Raw genomic sequence first — 24,970 nt, forward strand, 5'->3', positions numbered from 1 at the left:
TGTATCCACGTACGGTTCATACACTAGCTAGCTAGATGATCAACTACCGCGAACTGCCACATGCCAACCCTATGTATAATTGTGCTCTTAGGCAAACGAATCATGATCAATGCATTTCATAAACCAATCCAGAATTCCTGGACCTGGCTGTCACCTTAACAAAAGTTACTTACAAAGTAGTACTGCCGTTGTACAGAGCCATCGATCCCATGGAAAAAACCTAAGAGCAGTAGGTAATCAAACACTAATATTAGTATTATAATTAGTCCATTCTTTTTAGGTTTTGATTAGTTTGTATATCTGCAGTGCAACAAATACACGTGCATAACTTTAGTCCACAAATTCAAATTCATGGAATTATTTAAAGATTATTTCTTAATCTTATTTAGGCTTTAATCCAACAGATCGATGAAAGACCAAGCGGGGACCATTCACCATAATTGATCAGTTTAGTCTTTTACTATTTTTTCAAAGTTTTTATTGGGTCGGGGAGTAGATAGCTTCCACAAAAAACCTTACACAGTGACATGGGGGAGAGAGAGAGAGAGAGAGAGAGAGAGAGAGGGAAAACATAAAATAAAATAAAATAAAATAACCCAATCAATAGCAACCTAGAGAATTGCCTGTTGTGCTGACCAGGTATTTGTCGAAGCATGTCATCATCATATGGAGGAAGCTTTACCATCTGTATGGTGCATATGTACATAAACATGCACATATGGACATCTGATGTTCTATATAAAGCAGCAGCTTAATTAGTTAGCAACTGAGAGGAGGTAGCAACGTGTCTGTGTTTGAGAGGATCAAAATTTCATGTGGAGATGGATAATAACATAGGCAATAATTCATCAGAGAGAGAAGGGTTTAAGTACAATTTCACAGGCAGTAGTATCTCTAGCGATCATCATCATCATCAAGAAGATGGGGTCATCAAGGAGCAAGATCGGCTGCTTCCGATTGCTAATGTTGGGCGGATCATGAAGCAAATTCTTCCCCCAAATGCAAAAATCTCGAAAGAAGCCAAAGAAACCATGCAGGAATGTGTTTCTGAGTTTATAAGCTTTGTGACTGGAGAAGCATCTGACAAGTGTCACAAAGAGAAGCGCAAGACAGTGAATGGCGATGACATTTGCTGGGCTCTTGCAACTCTTGGCTTCGATGATTATGCTGAACCATTGAAGAGGTATTTGCATAGGTACAGAGAATTGGAAGGAGAGAAGGCGGCTCACCAAGGCAAGGCCAACAGTAGTGAAGAAAAAAACGAACTGTCACCACCAAGGACAAGTACCTCTAGTCCCTTAAAGTTCAATGTGCTTGAAAGGGGAAATAGCTCCCTCTCCCGGCGATTTTGAGTGATGATCATATGAAGCGAGGTAATTAATATACTTTTCAAATTAGTGGTACTCTTCTTAAACTGTATGAGTTGAAGGTGACGATGATGATGATGATGATGTTATAAACATGACTATAGATAATTAAGTGGGAAGGTTTAATTTTAGGTTTTTTTTCTTCTTTTTGTGTTTCTCATGTGTGCTCATAACTTATTAAGTCCTGGGTTTCTTCTTTGGTTGACTGTTATTAGCTCGAGAATTACGAGAAATTGGAGTTAATCCTTTGACTAATTTGTCTGATGAGCAATTATATCTCTACTTCTTAGTTTTCTAAGCTGTAATTAGCAAGTAATCTATGACATACTGTTATCTTGCTAATCTTTCCTTTTCAATTTTGTCCTTGACTTGAATTCAAGGAGGGTTAGTTGAATGGGATATACTTCACTCTTTATGTAATATCCGCGGGGTGGAAGCCATAAGATCACTAAACTACAAAACAACTGAAACACTAGTGATGTATGTATCTCTGATTAATTTATGGATTTTGCTTAGTGCAAACTGCCGTTAGGGTTTTTTGGACCTTTTATTTTGGAATCTACTATCACCAGAGATCAATTCACATAATCTCTTTTCAATTTTGATGCTACTCACATCTTTCTGGTGTGAGTTAGATCTGATATGATTTATTTCAGAGATTGGATGTTTAGGGTTTTATATATATATATATATATATAGGACCCATCTTCAGTTTTGGAAAAAATTCAAATTAATTATTTCGATTTGTTTTCTGGCAGATAATATCTTATACATTAATTCTCTTGAAATTGGTTTACATTTTAAACACTCTGGTTGCTCGAATTAAAACTATCTTCGAATAACCTATCCTCCCCGTTTGGCCTCCATTGAATATAGGAAAATAAATCTCTCCCAAAAGATTGTCCAGCCAACTTCCAAAAGAAAATCAAAAACTCTCTCTGAGTTAAAAGTTGTATTTGTTGGTGTATAACATGCCATATGTATGGTTTTGGCCTTTTGAATATGAAATTCACTCATAAGACATCAATTACACATAATCTTTTTCTCCATTGTATGCCATGTTTTGTTCATATTTCTGATGTAATCAAAATCCGATATGAGAAATTGGATGCTTTTAACTCAGGTTTTGCGAAAAACAAATATTCATTTGCTTTTAAGTTCGTCTTATGGTATTCTTATATTAATGAGTTATTTACACTAACACCCCATGAGATTTTCGTTGTTTTCATAAAATCCCGTAAGTGTTTTCACAAAATCCATTTCCATTGATTTTTCGTCCAAAGATTGATGATTTTATATGAAAAAAAATTCATTCAAATGACAAAGTTAGCATTTGAGATTAGATTGCACATACATTCGTTGAGGTGAATTTTGTTATTTGCAGAAGTTTTTATGTATGGAATCATCAAATTTTGGGTGAAGAATCAATGAACATGGGTTTTTTTTGTGAAAGCAGATTGAAACCTCAGGAGGTGTTTGTGTAAGTTTTGAAACCTTAGGAAGTTTTGTGAAAACACCGAAAACTTAGGGAGGTGTTAGTGTAAATACCTCTATATTAATACTGGACTTGAAAATCATACCCTATGAAATTTTCTAGTTTTTTTAGTGAAGTTTGGTTTTACATGTCTTGAGCACTCTAACCGTTTGAATTAACTCTCTCTCTCTCTCTCTCTCCTCTCTCTCTCTCTCTCAAAATTCCTGTCATCTAAATTACCATCTATATATACACACACATGCGCATGCTAGATGCCGTGTGAGTGGAAGGTAGCTAGCTAATTTGCATTGATTCTTGGTTAATTTAAAAAGGGAAACCCACATTATCCGTCACTCATGTAGTCATGTGGCTAATTATGTTATTCAACGGCTAGCTCTAGGGTTTCCTTTGATAACCACAGCTATACTTTTGTTTGTTTTTTAACCGGGACCACAGCTTTGGTGGCCATGGCTCAACCTTCCATGGTTAATTTGTCGTTAACAACACATCTAGTTTCGATCATGGCGACGATTTTTATAATGAAATGAGTTTTTGGATCATCTTCCCACAAGTGAGGATGACTAAGCTGTAATGTCAAGTTGTTTACAAGTTTTTTGTGTGGATTCCTGGCAAATGGAGACAAACAAGTGCAAGACTGAATTGTTAGGCTTTCTAGGGTTCCTCATGCCAATTAAAAAAAAAGAAAAGGAGGACCGAAATATATGATACAAGATTTGAAAAAGGCGATCGAGCAGAATTAAAATTTCTAGCTACCTCATGGGAAGTCACTTTGTTCGTTTCGTGCGCTTTCTGTACTTTGAATGTTTACTTACTCTCTTGGCTTTGGACTTGGAGATTATATATAGAAAAATGGAAAACAAGAAAACTCTCACTTCATGGAATTAATCTCCGAAACCCATAAATCTGACAGAAGCGCAGGCATGTAGTTTTTGAGTTCTCCATGTGACACCTAGCAAAGTCCCCAACTCTACACGTGCTAGCTATTCTGCATTTCTTTCCCAAGTGTCAACTTTTACCGCCCACCACATTTTATATGTTGTTTATTCAAAAAGACAGCACTGGATTACATTTTTCACGGCTTCACTGTGGAAAGCCAATATGCTCATGTTGTATGAATTTTTGACGGCTGGGCCAAGAAACTAATTGGCATTTTTGCAGCATATATATGATTAGAAGCCGTGCAGGAGGTTACACTGATATCAGATATATAAATACAGAGGGGTTTTGGGATTCAATATTGTAAGATATAATGCGGTATATAATCCGTTATTTAGGTTGGATGTGTATTAATCCAACACGACTTTGGATGTGCACCATCCAACGCGGGTTTGGATACGCATTAACTCAATGCAAGTTCGGATGCGCATTAATTTTTTTAATTAGTCTTCTTTTTTTTCTAAAGTTCATAAGTCATGCCCACTTTCAGCATGTGCTTGTGAGGAATATCAAACACTTTCTCACTCTGCCTCAAATTCCTCTTCAAGAAATTGTAAGCATAATCGATCAAAATTCTTTTGATTATACCAGCTCCTTTTGCAGCTGTCACTTCATTTTCCGCAATTAAGTGAACAACCCCCCAACTCCATGCCTTGTCTATTGCTTCAATCTCTCTGTCCAACAGATCTTGTTGCCTCTCCGTTGATCGTCAAATTGCCTCACATCCTGGTTGCCATTCTCATCCTTAACAAACCCGTCATCGGATTCCCCCTCTTTGATGTCAAACTTCTCTCCACTAGTGCTGTGCATTGTTGTTCGAGATATCAAAAGCTTATCCTTTATGAACGCTTTCAGATTTTCCACCAACAACTCTTCAAAAGGCTCATTTCGAACATCCATGTACCCGTATCTTGCAATACACCGAAACACATTGAGCTCCTTATATTCTACTATCTGGAAAAGAAAGTGCTCTTCCAACAGGACCTTACTAATTTATTTTAAATAGTATAGCCGCGCGGCTATACTATTTTTTTAAAAAAAAGATAATTTACTGACAGAGTACAGCCGTGCGGCTATACTTGTTAAATATAATAATATGTGTAAATCGTATAGCCCGTCGGCTATACTATTTATTTTAAAAAAAGAGGATAATTTGTTTAAAGAGTATAGGCGGGCGGCTATACTCGTTAAATATAATAATATATATCAATAGTATAGCCGCGCGGCTATACGTTATTTAATTTTTTTTTATTTGTAACAGACTCGAAAATGAATAACAAGAATAAGAAATGAAAATGAAGACCTTGGAGGCAAGGCTATGGTGAGCAGTGAAACTGCGTGACTCGAGGTCCAAGGAGTCATATATCTTCGCAACTTTTGCCATGAAAGTTTCTTTGCTTTGAGTTCCTGACTCTGATCAGAAACTTGTTGATGATCATGATCTTGGCTTCCCTGATGATCAGTGGCGCTTTCCAATATTACGTCTTCTTGAGCCATTTCTGTGTTTGTATTTGCAGAAATCTGGGATATTTAAAGGCCAATTAAGCAAGAGATTTCCCACAACTCATGCTTTTTTATACAGGCGTATACAAATAAATATTATTACTCCTACAAATGCACACGCAGGTCACACGTTTAAAGAAAACCAATCCCATGGGGACTAGCACAACAATATTAGCTTAGCCCTTGTTTGTTGAGATTAATGCCAAGCTATAAGCTAACGGGGACGTCCGAGGCAGGATGATGTTTATCCCTTTACCCCTTGAATTACCACTTACTACAGTTTCATGCCCTGGATTGCTCGATTAGGATGGAGGGATTCCAAATTTAAGGATTTTGAGATGACATTATTAGGTAAAATTCTTTGTTTAGATTATTACAATCCATCTATGTTAAGATTTGAATAAGAAAGAAATTAAATAAATGAATTTTCAAATGATTCGGTCATTTCAAATGTACTACATTTAGTTAGTCAAATGCTGTAACAAAATTTGATTATGGAGTTATTCAATATAATCTCCCTTTCTTGGGAAAAAAAACATGCATATATATAATGACTTTTGGCTAGAATTAAAAGATTGGAAATCACCTTAATTAAGTGTCTAATCATTCATTCTATACGACATGGATACGTATGTTAGTATTGGATTATTTATCTATTTTCTGAAGCTATACTCAAACTCGATCATGTCTCCTCTTTCTTCTTTTTTCTAAAGCTCATAAGTCATGCCCACTTTCAACATGCGTTTGTGAGGAATATCAAACACTTTATCACTCTGTCTCAAATTCCTCTTCAAGAAGTTGTAAGCATAATCAATTAAAATTCTTTTAACTATACCAGCTCCTTTTGCAGCCGTCACTTCATTTTCTCCAATTAGGTGAACAACCCCCCACCTCCATGCTTTGTCTATGGCTTCAATGTCTTCGTCCAGTAAATCTTGTTGCTTCTCTTGATCATCAACTTGCTTCACATCCTCGTTGCCATTCTCACCGTTAGCCAGCCCGTCATCGAATTCCTCCTCCTTGATGTCAAATTTCTCCCCATTATTATCGTCCATATTTCTTTGAGATATCCAAAAACTATCCTTTATGAACTCTTTCAATTTCTCCACCAACAACCCTTCAAAGGGTTCATGCTCATTTCGAACATCTGTGTACCCATATCTTGCAACACATCGAAACACATTGAGCTCCTTAGGCTCTACTCTCCGAAAAAGAAATCGCTCTTCCAATGGAACCTTGCTTATAGGCAACGATTTAATGGAGACGAAAACAAGGACCGAGTGCAATGCAGGCACATTTGCTGCATAATGATTGAAGATCGGAGGGATGCCTTGAACAAGCTCCGAATAGAACATGGCGAGGCCAGGCATTCGACAAAAGTTTGCGCTAACAGCAATTTCCTTGAGTTGTACTGGAGAGATTTTGTGATCAAGCTCGTAATAGTACTTTCTCCGATGCACATCATTCCACACAAACATTATAATCATCAAGACCATGGCAAAGGCGAGGGGAAGATATCCACCTTGGTCGAATTTGTAGAGCACCGAACTTAGATACATTAACTCCACACTTCCAATGACAAGAACATATGAGATGACCAAAAATATGTTGGTTTTCCATATCATTATCATGATTAGCACTAGAAACGACGACGTAAGCGTCATTACAAACACCACAGCTATACCTGTGTATAAATAAAAATAAAGACATTCATTAATTAATTAGTAAATCAATTTCAAATTATTATAATTTAATTTACTTACCGTATGCATTGCCAATCTTTGCAGTGGTTCGGAAACCCAAAGTCACGCCAACGCAAGCCAACATGAGAAGGTAGTTGACCTCCGGAATGTAAACTTGTCCTGCGTACCTGGCCGATGTGTGCACGATTTTGACACGAGGGAAACACCCTAATGACAGTGACTGTTGGATTATAGAGAAAGTCCCTGAAATCATGGCTTGACTGGCTATGATTGATGCCAATACAGCCACCACAAACATCGGCCAATACAATGGCCCTGGTATAGACTTGAAGAAGGTTTCATAAACAAGATGATGGTGGTTGCGAAGAAAAGAGGCTTGTCCAGTGTATGCCAATATGAGAGCTGGATAAGTAACTGCGCACATACTTATTTGAATGGATCGGACTGTGAAGTGGCCCACGTCAGCAAACAATGCTTCAGTTCCTGCATTTTGTAAAATTAGTAAGTCAAACTTAATAGTTATTTCATGCGTCATGTGAAAGGATCAACATTTGACCCTAAGTCTATGGGCCTAAGCGGGTCGATTCAAATTTGATGGACCAAAGTCCCACCTGACTCATTATTAAAATTGTGTAAAGCTTGGGCCAAGGGTTTAAAACCTTAGTCGGCCTGAGCCTGACTCGAACCCAAAAAATTTGAACCGAGCCACAAACCCTAGTCATGTGTTATTTGAGAAGAAGAAGTAAATTAGATTGGAACCTGTTATGGCAAGGACAATGCCACCAAGAGAAATCCAAGCGTCTTTTTTGTTCCTCCTGAAGTAATCTACTATGTATTGTGGATTTAGGGCTTTGACCACCGTAGGATCAAACTTGATGAAGTTGTAGACACCAATGCCACCAATCAGTGTAAACCAAACACAAATGATTGGTGCAAAAGTGTAGCCCACTTTATCAGTTCCAAATCTTTGAACCATGAAGAGGCAAATCAGGATGGCTATTGATATCCAAACAATCCGATCTGTGTACACACATAGCAAAAGTATCATAAACAACAATTTGTTAACAATTACATAAATTAAATAATTGACCAAACTATGCAATATTATATACAAATGATTAATTAATAAATTCATTCACAAAATATGTATGCCGAATTAGGGCAGGGTCAACTTTTTCGGGCCAAATTGGGGCCGGGTTAAAAAAGTTGGAATTATATAATACATACTAATAATAACTCTCTACTGTTTTGTTTTTGTTTTTTTAGCAGATGATGACCTAAACTTATTTTTGGAGTCAAAAGAACGTGGGGCCATGTGGGGTACCTTCTGTCATTGCAGATGTAGCTTCTTTGATCCCTCCAACAGCCGACAAAACTGCCATCAAATTGGAACAGAAAAAATTTGTGATGGTCTAGTCAAAATAAAATGAAACTTTGATTTTGTCTTATTGCACAATGTTCAACTCAAATGACCATGGCAGTGAAGAATTAGAAACCTGAGATGCAAGGAGTGAGAACACCGTCGCCAATGACCATGGAAGTACCAAGCATGGTGGCGAATAATAAGAAGACTTTGGCAAACGGGCTGTTCTCTAATTTAGATTTCAGCCTTGATGCTCTCTTTAGGCGTTTGCTCGGCAACTCCAGCTCAAAATTTGAGACATCCCGATCCTCTGCTTGTTGACTCGGAGTCAAACCAACCTTGGCATATCGACATAGCAAAGAGTATAGTGCGAACGTCCCTCCTGCCATATAGAAAGACAAAAAAAAGTCAATAGATCATCTGTCATATATCAAGCGTATTGAAATTAAATAATTATATTAGAATGACTATAGTCTATAGATGAGTTCGTCCCTGGTTTGCGCCTCATCGTTGTGTTACTTTAATTCCTAGTTACAGGGTCCCAGGATGACACAACGATACATCAAAGTTAGGACTTTTGGTCAGATTAAAAAATAAAGATAAAATGACCAGGGTTCGTTTGGGAGTAATTCTGGATAGGTCAAAAAGAACTTTTATGGAAAATAACTTCTCTATATAATCACTTTAAGTAATTTTATGGAGAAGCACATGACAATTGCTTTTTCCTAAAAGTGATTCTAATCTATCCAAAATTACTTCCGAATGAGCCTTAAAAACTTGAGTAGTACTTGAGAGTCGTGAGTGACTCGTGCACTTGGGTGGTACCTATTTAAATAACTAAAAAATTGTATAAAAAGTAGTCGTGACTCGTGCAATATATTTAAATAAAAAAAATTCAGAACAGCAATCACAAGAATAATATACAGCTAATTTAAGTGAAATATTATGAATTTATTAGCTAGGATGAGATCTTACCGTCGCCATTATCGTTTGCCCGTAAGACAACGAAAACGTACTTAATCAAAGGGATTAAGGTGAGGGTGTAAAGGATCAAAGAAAGAACACCCAAAATGTCGTCATCATGATTGATGCCTTTGGTAAAGGTGCTTGAATACACATAGAGAGGTGATGTACCGATGTCCCCATAAACTATTCCAATGCTCTGAAATGCTAGGTGCAATATCACCGACCACTCCGCACCCTATAACAAAAACAACCCAAAGGAAAACAAATTATAAGTTATATATACAAACAGACCAGAAAATGAATAACAAAAATAAGAAATGAAAATGGAGACCTTGGAGGCATGGCCATGGTGAGCAGTGAAACTGCGTGACTCGAGGTCCAAGGAGTCGTATCTTCGCAGCTTTTGCCATGAAAGTTTCTTGGATTTGAGCTCCTGATTCTGATGATGATCAGGAACTTCTTGATGATCTGTGGCGTTTTCCAATATCACCTCTTCATCAGGCATTTCTGTGATTCCTGGATGAGCTAGTTGAAATCTGGGGAGAGAGAGTTGAAATCTGGGGGTGCGTAAGTATGGGGAGCTGTACTACTTCTTCCTATATGTGAGGATATGGAGGGTCATATTTAAAGGCAAGTTAAGCCCACAACTGATCATACTTGTATACTTATACGGGTATGTACTCGTATACTTATACGCGTATGCACACGTACGTCACAAGTTAGAACAAAAAGAAGCATGGAAACCAATCCCATGGAGCTAGCAAAAAAATAGCTTAGCTAGGACAAGAGCTTGACCTTGTTTTGTGAGATTAATGTGAAGCTTACCTAATTAACGGGACGTCCGAGGCCGAGATGTTGATGGAGATCTTTTTTTATTGCCACATCTGTTTAATAATCAATTATGCCCTTCAGTTTTTTTTAAAATTATAATACTATATATATTCAGAAGTTGTAATTTTACAAGTTAAACGTCCCCAGTCCACTTATGAAATTTCCACTCTATATATTATCAAATTTAGTCTCCTTATGTTTTGGCCTAGGAGTTTTAGTGCCCATATTGCCCAACAAAATATTTATCTAAATTTGAATATACGCGTAGTTTAATATCTAATAATTTAACTTCGTCATCATATTTTATATTGGCTGTTTATAACTGGAGAAATTTTTATGTGTTTCAGGTACATCATATTATGGGTCAAATTGATTACATAAGAAAGTTATAAACAAAATTTTATATCCTAGAGTTTACTTATGTACGTACTTTTCAATTAACTTCCTTTTTTTTTTTTTTTTGGAAAAATAAGAAGAAAAAAGATAGGAATTATTTATAAATAATTGGAAAGAAAATACAAAATCAGAAAAAGAAGAAGAATAAAAATTCAATTGGAATGGCAATGAAGAAGAAATTCTAATATGAATACTGGGATTGTGACACAATCTAAGGTACCTAGTCAGATTGGAGGCCGTGACTAATAATTACAAGTCAAATTTTGTGACAATCTATACAGGCTTATTGTACAAATGTAATTATAACTTAGCATTAGCATGAAAACCAAAATTGGAAAAGTAATTAAACATGATAACCAAAGTTTATGTTTTGCAGCTAATCAGAAGACGACAGTTGCTGCTTAGTTATAATCGGATAGCTTAGAGCAAAAGTCATAGTAGTTTTCTAGTAGAAGACGCCACGTGCAATTTGGTCTTCGTCACGTGTGACATGTGTATCTGGTTTAGTCTTTATGCTTTTGGCAGTATCAGAGGAAGGTGACAACTGTTTGACTATGGCATGGCATGCATGCAGATATGCAGTATGGCACAACCAAAGCTCATAAGTCATAACCCTTCGGCATTGTCAAATAACACCGCCTGAATCATGATGAGGAGAGAAAGGGTGCACCGTTCAATGAATTATGAATCTTCCACACAAAAAAATAAATTTTATATATATATATATATATATAGCTGGGGTTAACTGTAACAGGTAATTTGGTATCTGAGCAGTGTTTAAGATATTTTTAAAGTTCAAAATTAACGCATCAACAGTTAGAATCACATCCGCACTTGTAGACGGCTGTAAAAAGGTATAATTTGGATTTCCTTTATGGCCGCCTTTGTATTGTAATTTACATGAGAGCAATTATGCGGTTAACTTTTTGTATTTTTTAACTGTTGTGTTGGAGTTTTGTCGATTGGACCACCCAAAAATAACAAACCTTGGTCTATTGTATATTTTAACCTAAATTAGGAATCTGTCATGAGCTGATCATAGAGTATATGTCCTTGCGGCCTCGGTGCTGACTCCATATTCAGATGTGCACCAAACCTAAGGCCATCCCCCTCCCCTCCCTCGGCTATGTTATGACTTGTGTGGCAGAAAGCCTAATAAAATTGTTTGCTTAGAAAATGTTTAGCTGCTGAATCCCAGACACCATGTGCGGCTTGCTGTCTGCGGTGTCATTGCAATTATAAGTAATTGTGAATTAACTATGAAAATAATGCAGAATCAACAACAGCCAACAGCAGCTACCAATATATGTACCATATCACTTCTGATCAGTCTGTCCAATTGATTCTGCTAACTAATTTATTTTTCATCTGTACTATTAATAAATTGATTAATTAATATGTTTAGTTAATTACTTTCTAGTTTCTTCTACCAGGTTCTTTGTTGCCGGTTCCCGTGCGCCAAAATGAAAGATACATATAATAATATGCACGGTTTGTTTAAAAACAATGATTTACCAAAGTTTTCTTCCGTCAGATTTGATAACAATGATTGCGCTTATTCTAATTAACAATGATAGCTTCTACTAATAAAGCAAACAAGTCGCGTAAAAACAGTGTTGTTGACCTCTTGGCTCTACCAAATTGTTGTTGTTGTTGTGCATGCATTGTGTTTCAAAAGCACTTACGCATGTCCATCCGAGAATATTCCAAACTCAGAGACAAAAATTTACGCGTGTTGTGGTTGCTTTGCTTTGCTAATTAGACCCTTTAGTCAAAATAAATATGCTGCTACAAAAGTATTGTGGACGAATAGACGTTCGAGCAAAATAATATATCGTTTGGTTTATGCGTCGCGTAGAAACATCTGTAACTTATTCTGAACATGCTGCTGACATAGCACAATTATCCAGTTGATTACTGTGCTTGGGACTGTGAAAGGCAAGTGACTCGTGCTTGGGTGACTGACCTTAGCATTTCTCCCACTCAACCATGGACATCACCCATAGTATTTCTTGTAGAATGTACAAGATCATATGTTGGTATCGTATTTGTAGGGTTGTTGGGTTCCTCCATTTGTACACTATAAGGATTTGCCTCTTGCAGCACTAGGACTACTAGCAGTGTTGTCAAGTTGTTGGCCAACCAAATGGTTGTTGTCAACTTTGTGGTTCAAGGGCACATATGCATGTCCATGCGAGAATATTCCAACTCAAAGACAAAATCTTCTACGTGTTTTCTGTTTGCCATCGAAAACTAGTCACTCAGATGCTACAAAATATTGTGGATCGTCTTGACACTTTTGATAATTAGGTATGATTTGGGAAAATAATGTTTATATTTTGGATTATGCGATTAGAGTTTTCTCATATGAACGGCAACAAGATATTGTCAAACGTGCAGCTGAGACAACAGAGTTATCTAGTTCACTATCCTATATATCTGTAGCTGTAGTTTATATCCCCCATGTTTTAATATCAATTTCTGGGGCTTTATGTCTTGATCATCCTTCATCCTTACAAATTAATGTCTCTGTTAACGAGTAAAGAGAATTAGCGATCAATGCAGGCAATAAATTTAGACCTTCATTAGCAGCAGCACATAAGCGTGAGTACATGACCCAGATTTCCTCCAGATTAACAAAATATGCACCGAAGAAATGGGAAAATTAGGTGCATAGTTTAGAGGAATAATTTATACTTACAAAATTGGTCATTCACGAATTTCACTTTGCCTGTTTTACAGGGCCTGCTGATGCAAATGAATGACGCATACAACACCCCAATCTCTACAAAAGGCAATCGTGGTTGTCCTAAGCTCGTCCCTTTCTCAGGACCTTGTCAAAAATTGGATTTTCAACCAAATCTTTAGCTGATGGCCTCCAAACTGGATTTGGGTCCAACATGACCTGAGAGATTTGAGAAAATATAATGCAATCAGAAACGCCATCACAGGGTACTTTTATAACCCAAACCAACTAAGAATGATATGATCATAATAGGATCAGAAGCAACTTGACTATATCCAGTAATAGCATAATATCATGGCAACTGAAACAATGGATATGGAGAGCCGCAGACAACAGCATTGTTAGTATGATTTCACATGAAAATGTCCTGGCCTTTTCATCTGAAGTGCCTTTTACTAATTGTAGCAAGCAGACATTTCAGGGATCATTTTCTTCCTACCCCATTCCCGCTTGCAATTATCAGCAAACCAAATTACAATTTACAGTTGAAATGATATTGTACATACAAAGTAATGGGGTACTCATTATCAAACAAATTTTGATTTCCCATTGCAAGATTTTGGAGCAAAGATTTAAAAAAAAAGGGAGTAAATTATTATTTCATGCATTTTTCTCAATACAAAACCTTGGTGCAGGATGAGTTCATAACTTAGAAACACCTAAACAGAAAATAGTGTTTCTTATAAGACTTCAGGCTAATGCATACAAAAAAGTGAAACAGTCACAACTTCACATTTACAGAAGAAAAGCCAACCACTAACGGAAAAGAAAAAATTATAGTACCTTGAGTAAGTTCTGAAATTGCAGCGAATGACCAGGAAGGAGTGGCAATTTTCCCTCCCTAAGATTTAAAATTTGAGGTCCTGATTCGGGCAAAGGTAAACCTCTAATAAGCTCATAAATGGCAACTCCCAAGGAGAAGATATCAGCCTTGTCAAGATCATCATATTTCTCATTCAGGATTTCTTGAGGCATATATCGAGCATCACCCTCTTCAATTGGTAGGCTTTTATCAAGTAGAGTTGCACATCCAAAGTCACCAAGCTTATAAACACCATTCTTGACATATATATTATCAGGTTTTACATCTAAGTGAGCTATTCCTTTCTTGTGTATAAACTGCAACGCCTTTGCAATCTGTGTATGTGATTGTATGAGAAATAAGTATATGTCAACAGAAGAAGAAACCTTGTCATGCTAAAAAGAGTACAAATTAATTTGAAAATTTTGGCCTGCCAAATAAGATCTTGACCTCAGATTTATGTCAATTCCTGTGTGTGTGCATGCAGTGTGAGTGTCTGTGATTTGAGTAGGGACATTCATTAGATTAAAGCCATTCCATCTTGTTTAACATAGCAACATGACATTCCTTCATGTAGGAAAACAGAACATCTAAAATTATCAAGGGATTGAAATCAACACCACTACTGCACATCTAAAACAATCATACATGTGTCAAGGAAAGGACTTATATTTCAAATGGTGACGAAAACAGAACACAAACACATACACATAAATATTATTAGTTTTGCGTAATTAAGAATTATGAGGAATCTAAATTCCCCTGACATACTTAATTGCATGCACTCTATACACTAGACAGGAGTATAAGCATATAATATAACAATTGAATGTAGGTCTTCATGATAAAGAAAGAGGTAAACAGCTGATTACCGACCTAGCAACCCTGTCTATCATTACTCCTTTTATGTGTAAATGTTCAGAGGCTCCTATAATGCAGTGAAAACAGATCACTGCAATGCAATCAATCTAGTGATAGATTTAATGCTAGAACCTTGTTCGGTTTCAACTTTCAAGTGAGAATCTTCTTTTACATGGTTAATGTTCAGATTCAAGTGAGATCTTATTAAAAATCACACAAACCTGAAACAAGACTTCTAAAATCTCTCCCTCTGTGAAGGTTCGGGAAAACTTGTAGATGGATAAGCTGTGATCGCATAATTCCATCTGAATGTAGAGCTGCTCATTTTCAAACCAAGACGAGTAGTATCCAACAATATTTTCATGGGAACCTAGGGAAGGAAAAACAGTTAAAACATAAAAGGAATTGCTATGAGGTCAAAAAGATGAAGCAGAAACACAAACTGGAAACATATTTATGCATATATCATGCAAATGTACCTAAAGCTGCCAAAGATTGAACTTCCATCAAAGCCTTTCTCCTGCAAAGGATGCAAAATAATTACGCATAAGAATATAGCTTGACCAAATGGCAGATATATCTAAAGCATGAGTAAGCAACCTTTCTGTGTCCTGATGCAACTGCTTCATGCTAAGTTTCACAGCATACAAACAACCATCAATTCTGTTCAAGGCTTTAAAAACATGACTGAAGTACCCGCTACCAATTTGCTGGAAAGTGACGGAAAATTACAAACAAGTTAGTCAAGCAGAACAATATTAAGAATTTAGAAATAAAAAAGCACTAGTGGTGTGCTTAAGTTCAAATGTTCTTAAGATTTGGTAGACACCTCAATCTCATGAAAATCAGCGCAATAGCGTGAAAGGCCATTTCCTCCCATAATTGCAGGGAAGAAAGCTGTACATTGCACCATTATGTAAGCAGAAGTTGAAAATTGAAAATGAAATAAAGGATTTCTGTTAATGTCTTAATACTGAAATAGAATTATATTGGCAGCTGACAGAAGTGTACCAGCACATTTCGATCTTTGGTTGCCAAGAGGATCAATGTCCATCTCTGAAGCATCCTTTAAATATGGATTCTTAAAACATGGAGGAGGCATGACACGACAGCGTAAAGCCACTGCAGATTGAGATACATAATTTTGTGTCTTTCGAACTTCAGTTACTGTTGGTTTCTCTATCTTAGCTTCATCTATGCCAAAAGAATCCGTTCCCAGTTCCACTATCTGCTGATTTCCGGAAAATGTAGGGCTGAGAGGATTCAATAAGACATCACCTGCAGAAAGTATGGATTTTTAATTGCAATGCTAATACCCAATCGATTTTCATCAAAGTTGACTCAATAAACAGTGCATAATTTTCTACATTGGAAAAATACAGATATAAAAGCAAAATCATAGTTGTAGTCTTAGTCTGACCCTGTCTGCGTCTCTTGGATTTAACCGTATTTGACTTCTCTGGTGATTTTGGGCAAGGGATATTTTCCTATACAAGGTAGAACAAAGCTATTAAAACAATACTTTTAAAACGCAGCTCAAATTTACAGAAAGTATAAAATTCAATCCATGGTACCTTATTGCAATCCCAACCGTTCAACGTATGTTGATTATCCGGGGTGATATAATCAGGGGTGCTGCATTAATCGGAACAAAAAAAACAACCGAATTTTTCATCAATCATCTGAATCCGAGTATTAAAAAGCTTGAAAATTTATAAATCAAATTAAGGATGCGGGGAGATCTACCAGAAAAAGTCTTGGCTGAGAATGAAATCTCTGTCGTCGAAATTGGGGTCAAGGTCAGTACCGAGAGGAGACGATGAGGGAAGGATGGCGTCGGCAGCTCCGGAGTCTAAAAGGTTCTGGAAGCGAGAGGAGTTGGAAGAAGATAATTTTGATGACGGGGGGAACGACAATTGGTGGCTTTCACCTAGCTGAAGCCTTGCTAGTGCTCCCTTCATTTCCCTCCTACTCTTCTTCTTCTTCTTCTTGCTCGTATTTAGGGTTTCGGCCAAATCGACTGTCTCTGTGTTTCTCCGTCTACTTGACTCCTGATTCCTTTGGCCCTGTCTGATATATTTAAAAATAGAAACTTGAAGGGATTTATTGGGCATAAATCACATCAGGAGCAGAAGAGTGCATTTCAAATCGCGCGGGATTGTCGAGGGCAAAATGGATTGGGTGGAGCAGGAACTACCTTACGGTTCTCTAATATTTGATCTTGTCCGTAGAATTAGATCGGGGAATTTCGTGGAAGATTTGTGTACGACGTTAGATGGGATTTAATTTATTATGTGATGGGTCGCGTACCATGTAAGCCATTCTCGTTATGGAGGGAAATAAGGCTTTTCAAAATTAGTGCGCGCTGCACGAGGGCAACCTAAAATTATTATATTATTTGATGGCTAGTGGGTCCAACAAAGTGTAAAGCAAAAAATATTATTAAAAAAAGACCACCATACTCTTTAAATAAATAAATAATATTTATGAAGTATAGCCGCCCGGCTATACTCTATAATAATATATTTAAATACTATAGCCGCTCGGCTATACTTTATTTTGAAAAAATGATAATTTATTTAAAGAGTATGGCCGCCCGGCTATACTCGTTAAATATAATAATATATGTAAATATTATAGCCGCACGGCTATACTCGTTAAATATAATAATATATTTAAATAGTATAGCCGCGCGGCAATGCCCCACAAGTGTTTATGATGTGATTCTTAGTAAATTAGGTACCTGCAAGATATCAAAAACTTTGGCTGCAATGTATTTGTGATGTGAAGTAGCACCTTTCTGCTGCAGCTTATCTGGGTGTAAACAGAGCAGAGCCCCTTGGTATGCTCTTTTCACTGAGTTGGACAAATCAATGCCTCTCACATGTTGCATAGTAGTCAATAACGAGAGTATGTTTCCTTCCTTTCCTCTTGACCACTGTCGTATCTTCGCATCAATCGCCTGCATTTTATGAACTAGTACATTACTGCTAGCAGGATAAAAGACAGAATTGTAACAGCATGCTGTGTTTGTTTGCTTTGTATTTTACCTGGATTTCTTCATGATTTTCGCAAGCTTGTGGCTGTTTCTTCTAATCTTGAGTTAATTCTTTGACCTGCCAACAATGTAATAGCTTATCTGAAAATCTGGTAGGAACTATGACTTTCACAAAAAGTATAACATTGCTCAAATTCAAAATTTAGTTCCTTAATATTATTGTTAGGCATAGCCTGCAGAAACATAATTGGCATGGGAATTCCGAGTTTGTTTACTTCAATAAAAAATACAGAACGGACTGAACGAAACTTCGTTCACGGCAAATGAGTGCACATTATAAGAATACAAGAAAAGATGAAAACAGTTGTTTTACGGAAGAACCACGTACCAGGAAGCAACTGATCCTGTCAACACTTAATGAATAAGATGTATGTTGTTTTGTTTGCATAGGCTAGCAATCTGTTCAGGCTTAGCTCAGAAATTTCCCCATAATGACTAAAGATTTCTAGTGTTGTTGTCTGCCACTTCTTCCTCTACTTAAGTGTTTAGCTAAGCCACATTACTTATATAGGATTAAGAGAACTAACCACAACTTGATGCTGAGACGTCCTGCCTAGGAGCATTACTAAGTACATAGCTAGCAGTCTTTGCTTCACAATATTCTTTCTCTAACTGTTTGAGATCTTCATTCATCTGGAAAGAGTAGAAAACAAAATAAGATACTTAGCAAAATGTTGAAGAACACATATTGTTAGTTTTTGGGTATGTGAACTCAAACCATTCAAACTTGATTACCATGATGGAAGCATTTGGAAATGGGCTTTTCACGTTGGACTTTTGCTAGTCCTCGGACATTCTTGCTGCGCCAATAATACTCGCTTCATTCTCTGCTCTGAAAGCGCCTTCCTTCTTCGTTTTAGATCTATGACTTCCAAGGTCACCATCATATGCGGGTTTGCACAGAACTTCTTGGTTGAACATTTTAACAAAGTCCTTGACCTTACCCTTAACTTTGCTTCTTCCAAGATTATCTCTTGAGTTCCTTGGTGAACCCTGGAAACTAGCTTTATCAACATCAACATTCGTCAAGGAACTCCTTTTTCCATTCTGATATTTTGCAATTTTGTTAGAGCCAACATCTACAGATGATTTTTGGTGCCTTTGACCACACTTTCCTTTCTACCACCCACTTTAAATATCACATCATTGCCTGCATAAGAAAATACAAATGTGGTTTTAGATCAGGCCCGCGAACTTGTTCCAAAAGCACGGGGCTTTCTTTTTGTGGGGCTTTGCCAGAAGCTGTTTCAAGTAAAGGATAAGCCTCTATATCTTCACTTCAATGGCAAGAGACAAGTTAAATATAATAATATATGTAAATGGTATAGCCGTTCGGCTATTCTATTTATTTTTAAAAAAATTATTTAAAGCGTATCGCCGCGCGGCTATACTCGTTATGTAAATAGTATCGCCGGGCGGCTATACTATTTATTAAAAAAGATAAATTATTTAAAGAGTATTGCGGCTATACTGGTTAAACAAAATAATATATGCGAATAGTATAGCCGCACGGCTATACTATTTATTTAAAAATGATAATTTAATTAAAAGGTAGGGCCGCACGGCTATACGCATTAATTATAATAATATATTTGAAAAGTATAGCTGCGCGGCTATACTATTTATTCCCCAAAAAAGATAATTTTATTTAAAGAGTCCAGCCGCCCGGCTATAATTGTTAAATATAATAATATATAAATAGTATAGCCGCGCGGCTATACGATTTATTAAATAATTAAATACAACCCGAGAAAAATTAGGTATTAGACATAATTAACTTTACTAATTAGTATTTGAGACATTGGGCATTTTTGTTTGGGTTTTAATACCTAGAAAAGAATTGTTATTTTGGATTAGGCCAAAGGGGAGGCCCATATTCGTTAGGCTTGTCTAAATTATAAAGGTAAAATACAATTTTACCCTTTTGTTTTAAAATCAAATTTCAAGCAGTCAAAAGCTCGCTGTTGTGTCCAAACCAACCGGCTGCTGGTGTTTCAAGCCATCGGGTGCTCCTGTTTGCCAAGCACATGGTGGCACCTGCAGTGTCACTTCCACATTTTGTGTATTGGAAGCAAAAGCTTTGCCTGACTTGGTAAGGCTCTTATCCGGGGAGGTTTACGAAACTGCCATCGAAGCAATTCAAACTCTCTCCACATTGGTTCTTGAAGCCTCTCCTCAAAGAGGAGCCAATGTCTTGCATGAGGCTGATGCCATAAAGCCTACATTGGAGATCTTGACTTGGGGAACAGATTCTCTCAAGGAAGAGGTATTGAGTCTACTTGAAAAGGTTTTCTTGTCAAAGGAGATGGTGGAATTTTATGGATCAACTGCCAGATTAAGTCTTGCTGGTCTAACTGGCAGTAATTTTCATGAGGATGGTCGATGCTCGTCATCGTTGCTCATCGTCTTCGTTTCTGGTCGTCCCCGTTGCTGCTCATCGGCTTTGTTTTTGGAGAATAGTTTGTAGGTTTGCAGTGGGATATGAAAGGTCACGCAAAACCAGTTTTTAAAGTGATTAAATTTGAGTAGTGTCGTTTTGTGTTGTGTTTTGTGGGAATGTTATGTCGTTTTGACAGTTTTAAGTTTTGGTTTATAATTAAATAAACTGTATTTGATAGTTAAGCACAATGACACATGTAGTAATTTTAGGGTTGTTGGATGTCCTTTTGGTAAAATTAGGTGGCTTTGGTTTTATCTATATATATAAAGCAAAAGGCAGAGAATGGTGAAACATTTAAAATACCAGAAAATGCCCTTGGTTAATGCAAACATTAAGAATTGAAATTATTAATTAAATGAGGATAATATGGTAAATTCACAATTTTTCGTATTAAAAAAAATTTAAATTAAAAGAAAATTCAGATAATGGATCCTATTTTTATAGAACACAAATATCCATTATCTTTTTTAATTCTAAAATAAATTTAAATTTTTTTAAAAAAAAACCTCTCGCATGCGCGGAAGCGCGTGCAGAGAGGCTAGTATTAATTAAGCAAAATTAATTATCTTTCTTCCAAATTAGTTAAGTTTTTTATGGGTTAAAACTAAAGAGCGATTTCTGAGTAGGCAAAGTGGCAGTTGGAGCTCGATCTTTTCCCTAGTGTAATTCCAAAGGCCTCTTCCCGTTTACAAATCTACCTTCTTCTACAAAATTGAATTTGTTGATTGGCCTAAAGATGTATAAGCAAACAAAGCATATGCGTTGTTTTGAGACAATTCCAGATTCTGATCAGAGCATTTCCGGTAACTCCCTCATTTCAATTATCGTATTATGCACATTTTGTAATTATTGGATAAGCGTTTTTGGTTCTTCACCTGCGTAGATGAGGAAGAATCTGACCAAGATTGGCCCAACAAACGCCTTACCCTTGACGGATCCGCCAAGAAAAAGGTTTTCATTTCTATTTTTAATTCTTAATTTTGCTTCAATGTTCTTGATTTGTGTGTATGTGCATGTATCAATGCATCAATGTGTGTGTATCGTTTTATGTAGTTAGAATTTTGATTTCTTAACAGGAGGAATTACCGCTTTCATCACGGCTAGAAATGCTCAAAGGTAACATGTTTTTCCAGAACTGGCTGCTAGCGTTGTACTGCCGTAGGCTCTTTGAGCAGAGATAATGTTTGTTTAATTGTTTCTGAAGCTGGTGCGCATGTGGATGCCTGCAACTTGAAGGATGACGTGAGCTCTGGCGATGAGGTATGCATTCAGATATAGACATATCTTATTTATGTATTGTGTGTTAGTGTGCTAGTGTAAGGCGGTATTATGCTTGCAACCTGTTTGGGGAAAAGCGGAACAATGTGCTCTCGAAAATTTATGTTACTGTTGGTGGTTAAAAGTTGCAGAAAGATGATGTTCATAGCATTGGAAAAGAAGACGGATCATACACATGGTCTGCGGCAAGTAAAGAAGTTGAGGAACTTATGCGTTCGAATGAGAAAAAGTCATGTTCATCGTCACATTCTTCTTACTTGAAATTGAATAAATCATCTAAAGGTACGGTCTCGTGTTTGAAAGGTAATTCTTGATTTTTGGGTTTATTGTCACAATCTGTAGTTTTTTTTTAAAACTGCAAAATCAACTGCTGTAGGAGTCAAAGGCAAAGGCAAGCCAAAGTTTTCGTTCCGTTTCCCAACACATAAGGAAGGACACTCTTGGCTTTCTGTATATAAGGATGACAATGATGTTTCATTCAAGGTTCAAGAATTGCCTGAGAGGTTGGATTATAGAACTGAAGAAAATTCAGATGCTGAGCTTCTTGAGGATATTCAGGTTGAGGAGGAAAATCAGTTGGAGATTGTGCCTTTTGAAGTCAATGAACATGGGCATGGCTGTATTGAGCAGTCAATGGCAGAGCTTTTAGATGGCCTTCAGGATAAGACGACTATGGCAAGAGGAAGTTCCAAAATGGTTCTCTGTCTTCTTCAAACATGTTTTTCTCATCCTTTTCCCTTTACATTTTTTCTCTCCCCTGTTTGATCCAGTGTTTGCTTCAGTATAGTAGAAAAAGATGTAAAAGGGGGCAGCCTGTTGTGAAGAGAGTACCCCCACTTGGAGATAGACTTATCGACAGTGAAAGCTTCCTTGCGCACTTAAGCCCTGAATCGCCAAGTGATAGCGAGGTATCTCTTTTTTCTGTTTGCTTTATAGGCTATTTCCCTTTCAAATCAGTACTCTATCTAATGTACATTCTTAAACAGGCTGATGATCAAATTTTGAAGCTTGATAAACCGGAGGTGAAGAGGCAAACATTGGTAGATAGATTTCAGGAAGCTTTAAGTGACAGAGCCCTTGTTACAGTGCCTAAAACATTAAGGTACACAGTGGGATCATGTTATACAAGTGCAGTTGATGCTAGTAGAAGTGCTTCTATACTGATTGCTGAATGTGCTTATATACTGCCAATTTTGTAGAATTGGATTATTTGGGCAACTGCAGCAGGTCGTTCAGAGTGAAAAAGAAAGTGATATGGAATTCTTAAAGAATATTGAGAACGGAGCTAACCAAAGTAATAAAGCCTTGCAATTATTATATTTTTTATTTTATTTCTACAAGCATAGAATACTTGGATACGACAGAGAACTTTGTATATGTGGGTTTGTACTTCTAGGTGAAAAGGGAAAAATTATGTAAGATATATCCTTCGGCCTATTGTTCATCTCCTGTTTCATGTTTATATCTCAGAGGAACCAAGCTGCATCGATGTGAAAATTTGTTCGAGACACCTGGATGCAAAGCTGACAGTTTGCCACTGCTCCTTTGGCAATAAGTTAAAGGTCATGGTAATGATCATTTCTTAGATGTTCTTCCAGCAGCATGTTTATGAGTGAATACACATGCATGTTTTCTGATGGCTTTGTTAGAAAGGATGAGTGAAGATGCATATTTGTTTGTGCAGAGCCTCCCACGGTCAGAGAGCCCCAAGCACATGCTGAACGAAGAAACAACACAGATAGTTATTTTCAATCCAAGAGTTTGCAATGATGTTGACCTTGATGCTGGGAAATGGATTCGTATTCACGCTCCATGGTATGAGACTGAAATTTGAACCTTTGCTAGACTTGGCTTATTCTGCATTACTGCAGTGGGGGTTGGAAATACCACCAGAATTTGATTACTTCTTAGTTGTGTATTATTCTACTACAAATATCATGATTAATGTGAAGTACGATGGATAAAATCTGGGCAGGAAGGAGATTCATGTGGGCAATGACAAAAGCATTATCCTATCCACTCATTTCTCCGAGATTTGAATTTGACAAGCTCAGGTTACCAGGATTGGTATGAAATATTTCAGTACAACTTCAAAGTCCACCCCATCCGGTGATGAGCAGACCTTACATGGGAGGTGGGTTTGAATATCAATTGAAGGCAATACACAACCTCCATTGGAAAATCTTATTCATGATAAGAACCCTATGCTGCCAGTGCCAGACGGATATGCTCTGCCTGAACACTATTACGGCTATCCAAGTGGTGTAGACAGTGAAGAAGAGTGAATTTGTCCTTGAAATGAATGCTGCTTTTTATGGCAGGAGTGCGTGGTGGATGATTTTTTTTGGTTCAGTTGGTTATGATGGTGGCTGTGAGAACGATAAATATTGGTGTCTTTTAACATGGATCTCTACCTCAAAACAGTTTGTCAACTGTTTAACCCAGTTCTAGTTTGATTTGCAATTGCTATGATTGGCTCAGCAGGATTCAGGAAGCAATGGAAGCTGCTTTGGCAACTTAATAGCTCCGTTACCAAACACCATGCGTCTATGCAATCAGATCTAGCACCATGAACAACGTTGCTTCTTACACATATGTAGTTTTGTTGGGAGTCGATCCCAATCCGTTTAAGTGTACATAAGTTTAGTGACAGATGTACGGTACTCGTAAATTAGGATTAGTAAAAAAAAATTGGATTTGCCAATGTGGTTTAATACCACTGGGTTTTTTTCATTTTGCTAGCGTAACTTGTAAGCGTACTTCTTGTTTAGAATTTTGCTAAAACACCTATTTTGGTGGAAATTCAACTCGGAAATTGGATGCCCAAATTTTCACGATTTTTTACGTGTGTCATTTAATAAATTCCGTGCTTAAGTTGCCAAACAAAGGAATTGTCAATTTCTCCTCTTAAATTCTCGATTTTCAGTTAAATTCCGAGTTATTTTCCCTCATCCAAATGGACCATAATGAATGTGTAGGAATTCTGTTTTCCATTTTTACTTTGGTAGATTTTAATAAAGCTGGTTCATTCATTTAGCATCAAAGTCGTTGTAGTATAGTGGTAAGTATTCCCGCCTGTCACGCGGGTGACCCGGGTTCGATCCCCGGCAACGGCGTTTGTTTTTGACACTTTTTATTTGGTCGAGCTTTTTAAATTAACTATGTTTAGACTTGAGAAATTTACTTAGGCCATGGACTAATTAATAAATTACTCGAAAATACGAC

The 24,970-nt window shown here is 37.0% G+C and overlaps 4 protein-coding genes and 1 non-coding gene across 7 annotated transcripts; 3 read left to right on the forward strand and 2 right to left on the reverse strand.

The window, feature by feature from the left end:
- LOC18767596 (nuclear transcription factor Y subunit B-5) lies at positions 743-1,711 on the forward strand. Its single transcript, XM_007201615.2, has one exon. The coding sequence runs from the start codon at positions 822-824 to the stop codon at positions 1,350-1,352; it is 531 nt and encodes a 176-aa protein (XP_007201677.1). The 5' UTR covers positions 743-821; the 3' UTR covers positions 1,353-1,711.
- Positions 5,781-10,176, reverse strand: LOC18768185 (potassium transporter 5). The gene is made up of 8 exons (XM_007200250.2): positions 10,159-10,176; positions 9,665-9,929; positions 9,343-9,568; positions 8,501-8,749; positions 8,329-8,379; positions 7,764-8,024; positions 7,065-7,487; positions 5,781-6,985 (listed from the first exon to the last, which is right to left on the reverse strand). The coding sequence occupies exons 2-8, from the start codon at positions 9,836-9,838 to the stop codon at positions 6,009-6,011; spliced, it is 2,361 nt and encodes a 786-aa protein (XP_007200312.1). The 5' UTR covers positions 9,839-9,929; positions 10,159-10,176; the 3' UTR covers positions 5,781-6,008.
- On the reverse strand, positions 13,117-17,028 carry LOC18768331 (wee1-like protein kinase). The gene is made up of 10 exons (XM_007201461.2): positions 16,716-17,028; positions 16,544-16,604; positions 16,390-16,456; positions 15,981-16,247; positions 15,799-15,866; positions 15,570-15,679; positions 15,449-15,489; positions 15,191-15,339; positions 14,090-14,443; positions 13,117-13,465 (listed from the first exon to the last, which is right to left on the reverse strand). Exons 1-10 carry the CDS (start codon positions 16,928-16,930, stop codon positions 13,370-13,372), a joined length of 1,428 nt encoding a protein of 475 aa, XP_007201523.1. The 5' UTR covers positions 16,931-17,028; the 3' UTR covers positions 13,117-13,369.
- Positions 21,101-24,585, forward strand: LOC18766927. 3 transcript variants are annotated; one of them, XM_007201221.2, is made up of 12 exons: positions 21,101-21,270; positions 21,351-21,418; positions 21,544-21,583; positions 21,672-21,727; positions 21,871-22,027; positions 22,122-22,441; positions 22,528-22,653; positions 22,732-22,847; positions 22,945-23,039; positions 23,216-23,313; positions 23,430-23,560; positions 23,721-24,585. In XM_007201221.2, the coding sequence occupies exons 1-12, from the start codon at positions 21,204-21,206 to the stop codon at positions 23,782-23,784; spliced, it is 1,338 nt and encodes a 445-aa protein (XP_007201283.2). In that variant the 5' UTR covers positions 21,101-21,203; the 3' UTR covers positions 23,785-24,585. The 3 variants fall into 3 exon arrangements, with proteins under 3 accessions (XP_007201283.2, XP_020425149.1, XP_020425148.1); XM_020569560.1 differs by having other exon boundaries at positions 23,216-23,307; XM_020569559.1 differs by having other exon boundaries at positions 21,877-22,027.
- On the forward strand, positions 24,790-24,861 carry TRNAD-GUC. Its single transcript has one exon. It is a non-coding gene; the product is annotated as a tRNA-Asp (tRNA).

This window comes from Prunus persica, chromosome G8, assembly GCF_000346465.2.
Source record: "Prunus persica cultivar Lovell chromosome G8, Prunus_persica_NCBIv2, whole genome shotgun sequence".
NCBI lineage: Eukaryota > Viridiplantae > Streptophyta > Magnoliopsida > Rosales > Rosaceae > Prunus > Prunus persica.